Here is a 6,684-nt window from a genome sequence, read left to right as displayed (position 1 = left end):
CAATGCAAACAGGGGCTCCTGAGCCAGTGCTGCCGTGTTTGTGCCTGCAAGGATGGGGCACCTGTGTGAGCTGGGGGAGAGCCCAGGGCTGCAGAGGGGGGATGTTGTTGGCAGCTCCATGAGGACGCTCTGGGACGCTGCCCTGGGCTGTCCAGCACAGTGGGGATGGATCAGCCCCTGCTCTGCTGCTCCTTCCCATCTCCCCCAGGGCCCTTGCAGAGCACCAGCCATGCTGTTTGCCCCCAGCCTGCCCACAGCCACCCTGGGGCTGCTCACGGGGGTTTTCTGTGCTCAGCATTGGCCTGGGTGTGTTCTCGAGAGAGCCTGGGCAAGGAGCCTGGAGCCCCCAGGGCCTGGCCTGAGGCGTCAGCGCAGCCCCAGCAGTGCCCATGGCCTGTCCCTGCTGCAGCCCTGGCACTGCCACCCCCAGAGCTGTGCCTGGCCCTGAGAGCACTCAGGCCCTACAGCAACACCAGGGCCACCAGGGCAGCGGGGCAGGGCCACGGGAGCAGCACTGGCAACACCAAGTGCTGCTGCTGCTGGGCACAGCTGCTGTGCCAGCACTGACCTGCCCTAGCTCTGCACACAGACATTGCTGCTGCAGCTCCAGAGAAGGCAACAAAATGGCATCTCTGCAGAAAACTTACAAAATGAGAAATGACGTAAACAAGTACCCTTCTTTATTTACAAGATGAAAAGAAGTAAAATTAAGAAAAAGAACCTCTAAACAAAACCAACAAGAAGTATCAAATATGACTTTTATTACAAGTGATTGGCGGAAATTGCCCAGCAGTTTAATGTTTCCAAAACCATCCAGTCATCAGTGTCCACACTGCAGCCTTGAGCTCCTGGTTCCTCAGGCTGTAGATGAGGGGGTTCAGGGCTGGAGGCACCACCGAGTACAGAACTGACAGGGCCAGATCCAGGGATGGGGAGGAGATAGAGGGGGGCTTCAATTGAGCAAATGTGCCAATGCTGACAAACAGGGAGACCACAGCCAGGTGAGGGAGGCAAGTGGAAAAGGCTTTGTGCTGTCCCTGCTCAGAGGGGATCCTCAGCACAGCCCTGAAGATCTGCACATAGGAGAAAACAATGAACACAAAACAACCAAGTGCTAAATAGGCACTGACAGCAATGAGCCAGAGTTCCCTGAGGTGGGAATTGGAGCAGGAGAGCTTGAGGATCTGTGGGATTTCACAGAAGAACTGGCCCAGCACATTGCCATGGCACAGGGGCAGGGAAAATGTATTGGCTGTGTGCATGAGGGCATTGAGAAAGGCACTGGCCCAGGCAGCTGCTGCCATGTGGGCACAAGCTCTGCTGCCCAGGAGGGTCCCGTAGTGCAGGGGTTTGCAGATGGACACATAGCGGTCGTAGCACATGATGGTCAGGAGGAAATATTCTGCTGAGATGAAGAAATACAAAAAAAAGAGCTGTGCAGCACATCCTGAGTAGGAGATGTTCCTGGTGTCCCAGAGGGAATTGTGCATGGCTTTGGGGACAGTGGTGCAGATGGAGCCCAGGTCGCTGAGGGCCAGGTTGAGCAGGAAGAAGAACATGGGCGTGTGCAGGTGGTGGCCGCAGGCTACGGCGCTGATGATGAGGCCGTTGCCCAGGAGGGCAGCCAGGGAGATGGCCAGCAAGAGGCAGAAGTGCAGGAGCTGCAGCTGCCGCGTGTCTGCCAGTGCCAGCAGGAGGAAGTGCCTGATGGAGCTGCTGTTGGACATTTGCTGGGGCTGCACATGGGGACCTGTTCATGGAGAAAAGTACAGTGAAGTGTTAGAGGAGATACATGTACCAAAATCAAAGCCATTTCCATTACCCCCTCCTGTGTAACACAGATGGACATGCTTTGTTGTTCAAGTGTTCTTGCGTTTTTTAGAGGTCCCACATCTTTGCTGGTGTTCTTGGATATTAGAAACCCTCAGCATTTCTGCTGCATTCAGGGAGAACAGAGCAAGTTCAGTGAGGCAAAGTGATGAGTAGGGATTTGAGGAGATGGTCTGTCATTCTGACCTGTTCAAAGTTTTTCTATATTTTATCCTTTGTCAGGTGGAGGCTGATCACCTTCCCATTCTTCACATAAAATGTCACCAGGTACGACTGAGAGCAGATGGATCCACCACAGCCCAGCTCCACATTTGTAGCCAAGGACTCGCTTTGATCATTTCACCAACCCCACAGCATTTTCAGTGTCACAACACCTCTGCCTTTTCCTATCAATCTTAGAACTCAGAGATGCTCTAGGACAGGTTTGCACCCTGGATTGAAGCTCCCAGCTTGGACTGAAATCTCAGGGAGACTTCCAAGTGCCCTTATGATGGCATTGGATTGAGGGAGATGCAGCTCCTTCCCTGGCTGCACTGACAGCATTGCCCAGAGCCGGGCACTGGGGACAGAGTCACCCTGAGCCAGCTGTGCCCCCTGCCAGAGCCCCCAGGGCTGGGCAGCTGCTCCCAGCCCTGTGCCCTGCAGAGGGAACTGGGCCCGGGGCTGCAGAGCTGCCACACGGCTCTGCTGCAGCTCTGCCTGCACAGGAGGGGCTGCACGCCTTGGAGCCCCGGCCCTGAGGGCAGAGGCTTGGCTGGGGGCACAGGAGGGAGGGGGCTTGTTCAGAGGGAGGGGCTGCACTGCAGGAGATCCTGTGGAGATCTCTCAACTCTCCCTGCCACAGCATTTCTGGGTTTTGTTTTCTCCCACTGCCTGATCTTCTCTCTGCTTCCTGGAGATTTTCCTCCTGCAGGTGTTTCCCTGTGCCTGATCTCTCCGTGCCAGCACTCACAGACCCCAAATCTCTGTGCAATCTCCTTGGCCCTACAGAACCCTGCCTGTTTGCAGGGCACTGGCTGGGGGCAGGTTCTGTTTGCAGCTTGGAGAAAGGACAGCTCAGACTGAGCCTGATGGCTCCAGCAAAGGTGCTGCTGGTGCTGTCCAAGGGCAGAGTGGCTGAAAACACATTAGGGATCTCCTGTGAACCTATGGATCACTAAAAGTAACAGCTCAGATCTCTCTGGCTGTTGTCAAAATTCATTATTATTACTTCCTAATTAACCTTTCATATTTATCCCTTCTCCCTGCAATTCCCTAATATTATGCCACTGAATATAAAGCCTTACAAAATTTCCTCTTTTTTATCAAAATACTTGTCTTGGAAATATTCTATGACTGTCCAGAACCCCTCAGCATGTCAGAGCTTCATGAGCATTTCACCTCCCCTGCACCAGAAATACCCAGAGTTGTACTCACAGAGTCTGCAGGCATTGGGATGTTCCAGCTTTAGGAGATGGCTCCAGGAGCTGCAGCTGCATTGTCCTGCAGCCAGAGGTTCCTGTGCCAAGGGCTGGCAGTGATTGTGCCCCAGGCACTTCTCAGCACCTTCCCAGCCCTGACTGATTGAAGCTCTCTGTGCCTCTGTGCTGTGCCCGGGGTGGCTGCAGGCAGTGCCCCAGCCCTGCTGGGCTGGGAGAAGAGCTGCTCATCAAGAGAAATGTGCTTTTGAAGCTCTTCTTGGTTACCAGGAGCTGCCTCTGTGCCAGGAGCCCAGCCCAGCTCAGCAGCACAGACACAGCACAAGGACTTTAATGACCCTCTGGGGCTTTGTGCTCAGGCTCTGAACTTCAGTCCCTGAGAGGGAGCTGAAGAAATCTCTCCAGAACTCCAAGTCAGAATCACACTCCAAAGTTTCTTTCACTTTTAATGGGTCCCACTGAGGGACACGACTGAGAAAGTGTCCCCAGGCCCCAGGCAGAGCAGAGAACTGGAGGCAGTGATGACAGCTGGGGACAAAGAGAAGCCAAGTCTTGGTGCCCTGGGCCACAGCAGGGTCTGTGCCACCAAGGGCTGGGAGGAGACACCTTGTCCTGAGGCACTGGGGCCTCCTGGCACAGCCCCAGCCAGGCTGGGCACTGTCAGCCCCTTGTCCTGCCCTCAGCATCCCCCCCTAGCCCACATCCCAGTGGCCTCAAGGATCTGCTGGAAGGAGTCCCTGGGGAGCCTGGTCAGCAATGGCCCTGGGGGCTCCTGAATGCTCCCAGGGACTGCAGGTTTTTCAAAGGACTTTGGGTTTGGCTTTTGCCTTGGAGTGTCTGAGAGGTTTGTGCAATCATGGCCTCCAATTACCTGCTGTAATTAGTCCCTGGGGAGGCTTTGTCAGTAACAACACTCAGTGGGGCTCATTAATACTTAGGGTACTTCAGTTATTTAAGGTACTTGATGTTTCCCTTTTGATACAGACTCTATATGAAAGATTATGCAGTCATAGCCTGCAATTATCTGCTTTAATTAGTCCCTTGAGAGCTTTGTATTGACACTCAGTGGGGCTCATTAATGCTTTGAGATACTCAATGTTTTTAAAGTACTTTGGAGTTTTTTTTCCATTCTGAATCTCTGAGAGGTTTTTTGTGCCATCCTGGCCTCCAGTTTTCTCCTCCAAGGAGTCCATGAGGAGCCTTTGTTGGGGATGGACCTCAGTGGGACCCATTCATGCCTGGAGACACCTTGTGGTTTTCTTCTGACTTTGATTCCTAGAAAGGTTTTTGCAATCTCCTCTCAGGCCCTGAGATTCAAGGGCTCAGCTCCAGATGCACCATGGGGCTCATTAGGATCAAGCAAGTCCTGACAAACCATGGCTCTGCCTTGATTTCCCACTGCTCTAGTGCAGTTCATCAGAAAGGTTTCCTTTTACAGTTATGGAGAAATAGTTCAAAGAGCTTCTAGGAAACGTATTCCTATCTTAAAGGGTGTCTTGTATTGCTGTTCTTATTATACAAGAGGTGATTGCATGCAGCATTCTGTGATTGGTATTGATCCAGGGCTGCTCAGAAGGAGGTCTGGCCAGGTCAGAGAAGTTTTACCTTGAGAGCTGACCCAGTGTAGACAGCCTTGCCCCACATTCCCCAACCCCACGTGAGAAATGATTTTTACTTTCAAAAATTTAAATGGTTTATTAAGATCTTATCAAAATACAACAGAAGACTGAAAAAACAAAAGAACACAGCACCAGGACCAAAGGATTCAGTCACCATGTGCTGAATGGAAAACAAAATGGATGTTCTGTCTTTTATACCTCTAGCCCCTCCCAAAGTCTTGTCAATCGCCTCCTTCTTCTCTGTCCGCTGGTGGAGATCCCTTTCTTACACCTTGATTGGAGGTCAGGTGCTGCCTTAGTAACAAGCCAACCCTCCCAAATGCCCCAACCACTGAGGCCATCCCGTGAGAACAATGCAAGGGGGAGGGAAAGGATAACTCTACATCTACAGAACTTCTCTTAACATATATTTAATATTCACCCCTTAATTGTGAGAGTCAACCATAGGATTACTCACCTATAACAAACCCCCCTTTTCTTTTTCAATATTATTTTTCTTGAAAAATTAGGTAAAAAACTTAGTCTCTCTCTCTTGAATGAGTCATACCCGCATCTGTTGATGTGGGCAAGGACAGTGGGAACAGGAGAAAAAAATCTCAGGTTTTCCTTGGACACACTTATTTGGAATGGACAAAAGGGCATCACAGATGTCCAGTATGGCTTTGACTCCCACCTACCGTGCCTATGTGGCTGCTACCCATAGTCAGTGTATCTTAGGGGTGAGTAAAGAGCCCAACTCAGTCCTGCCCTCCAGTCCCTGTTGAATTAAAAGACAACTGAGGAATGTCAGAGGTCTGGTCTGGCCTTTTGTCCCTACCTTACCATGCCTACAGGGTTGCTACCCACAGCAGGGCTATGGAGCCTTCTTGGTAGCAAACAAAGGGGCAACCTGGTCTTGCCCTCCTCCCTTTGTCTTATTTTCTTAAAGAGCTGTCCCATTACCTTTTACAGTCCCTTGTGTACTTCCCCTCAACAGGTGCTGGTAATTCTCACCCATGAAAACAGGAAGACAGTTCTTGAGCTGGTTGATGGAAGCTTGACTCTACTTTTTGGGCTTCCTGCTGTTTCTCTGGTTGTCTTTCAGTCTCTCCTTGAGAGTCAATCTCGTTTCACCCAGCCTGGATGTTTTAGTCCACTCTTTGGGTTCTTCTACTGGGCCTTTGACTCTGTTGGCATGAGTCCATCCCCGCTCTGCCGTTCGCACGGCCGATTCTGTGGTGAGCAGTACCTGAAAGGGACCTTCCCACTGAGGAGTTAGAGGCTGATCTCTCCATGACTTAATCATCACCCAATCCCCAGGATTATTATTATGGATTCTGAAATCCAGGGTGGCAGTCTGAGGAATTGCCCCTTTATGTCTTAGCCCTTCTATGGTTTGTGCTATAGACATAACTTATTTCTTGGCATTGGCTTCCCCTTCCTCAGAGGTGGCAACCCTCTGGGGTGAGGTCAGAAAGGGCAACCCAAACATCATTTCATAGGGTGACACCCCCAGATCTGACTGGGGTTGGTTCCTACTTCTTAATAAGGCCCAAGTGAGACTTTTTATCCATGACATTGGAGTTTCAATCATCAGCTGAACGAGAGCTCTTTTAAGAGATTGAATCATCCTTACAACATGACTGGAACTCTGTGGATGCCATGGAGTGTTTACTCCCAGGGCCTAAACAACTTTCTGCAATATCTTAGATGTAAATGAGTTCCCCGGTCTGAATCAATCCTGTTTGCTATCCCATATCAGGGAATGATTGATTCTAGAAGTGTTTTACTCACAACATTGGCATTGGCTTTCTACCCAAGGAGTCACATGATCTACT

General features: G+C 51.0%; 1 protein-coding gene across 1 annotated transcript; it reads right to left on the bottom strand.

Moving 5' to 3' along the window:
* Nucleotides 1–794: 794 nt before the first annotated feature.
* On the bottom strand, nucleotides 795–1,740 carry LOC132334988 (olfactory receptor 14A16-like). The gene has a single exon (XM_059861108.1). It carries the CDS (start codon nucleotides 1,725–1,727, stop codon nucleotides 795–797), a length of 933 nt encoding a protein of 310 aa, XP_059717091.1. The 5' UTR covers nucleotides 1,728–1,740.
* Nucleotides 1,741–6,684: the final 4,944 nt, after the last annotated feature.

The sequence above is a fragment of the Haemorhous mexicanus genome, chromosome 16 (genome assembly GCF_027477595.1).
Source record: "Haemorhous mexicanus isolate bHaeMex1 chromosome 16, bHaeMex1.pri, whole genome shotgun sequence".
In the NCBI taxonomy this organism is placed as follows: domain Eukaryota; kingdom Metazoa; phylum Chordata; class Aves; order Passeriformes; family Fringillidae; genus Haemorhous; species Haemorhous mexicanus.
Note: the sequence above shows the minus strand (reverse complement) of the source record. Positions and strands in the feature narration are given on the sequence as shown.

Excerpts from the sequence above, each read along its gene's own strand:
- LOC132334988 (XM_059861108.1), bottom strand. The coding sequence starts at position 1,727 with ATGTCCAACAGCAGCTCCATCAGGCACTTCCTCCTGCTGGCACTGGCA.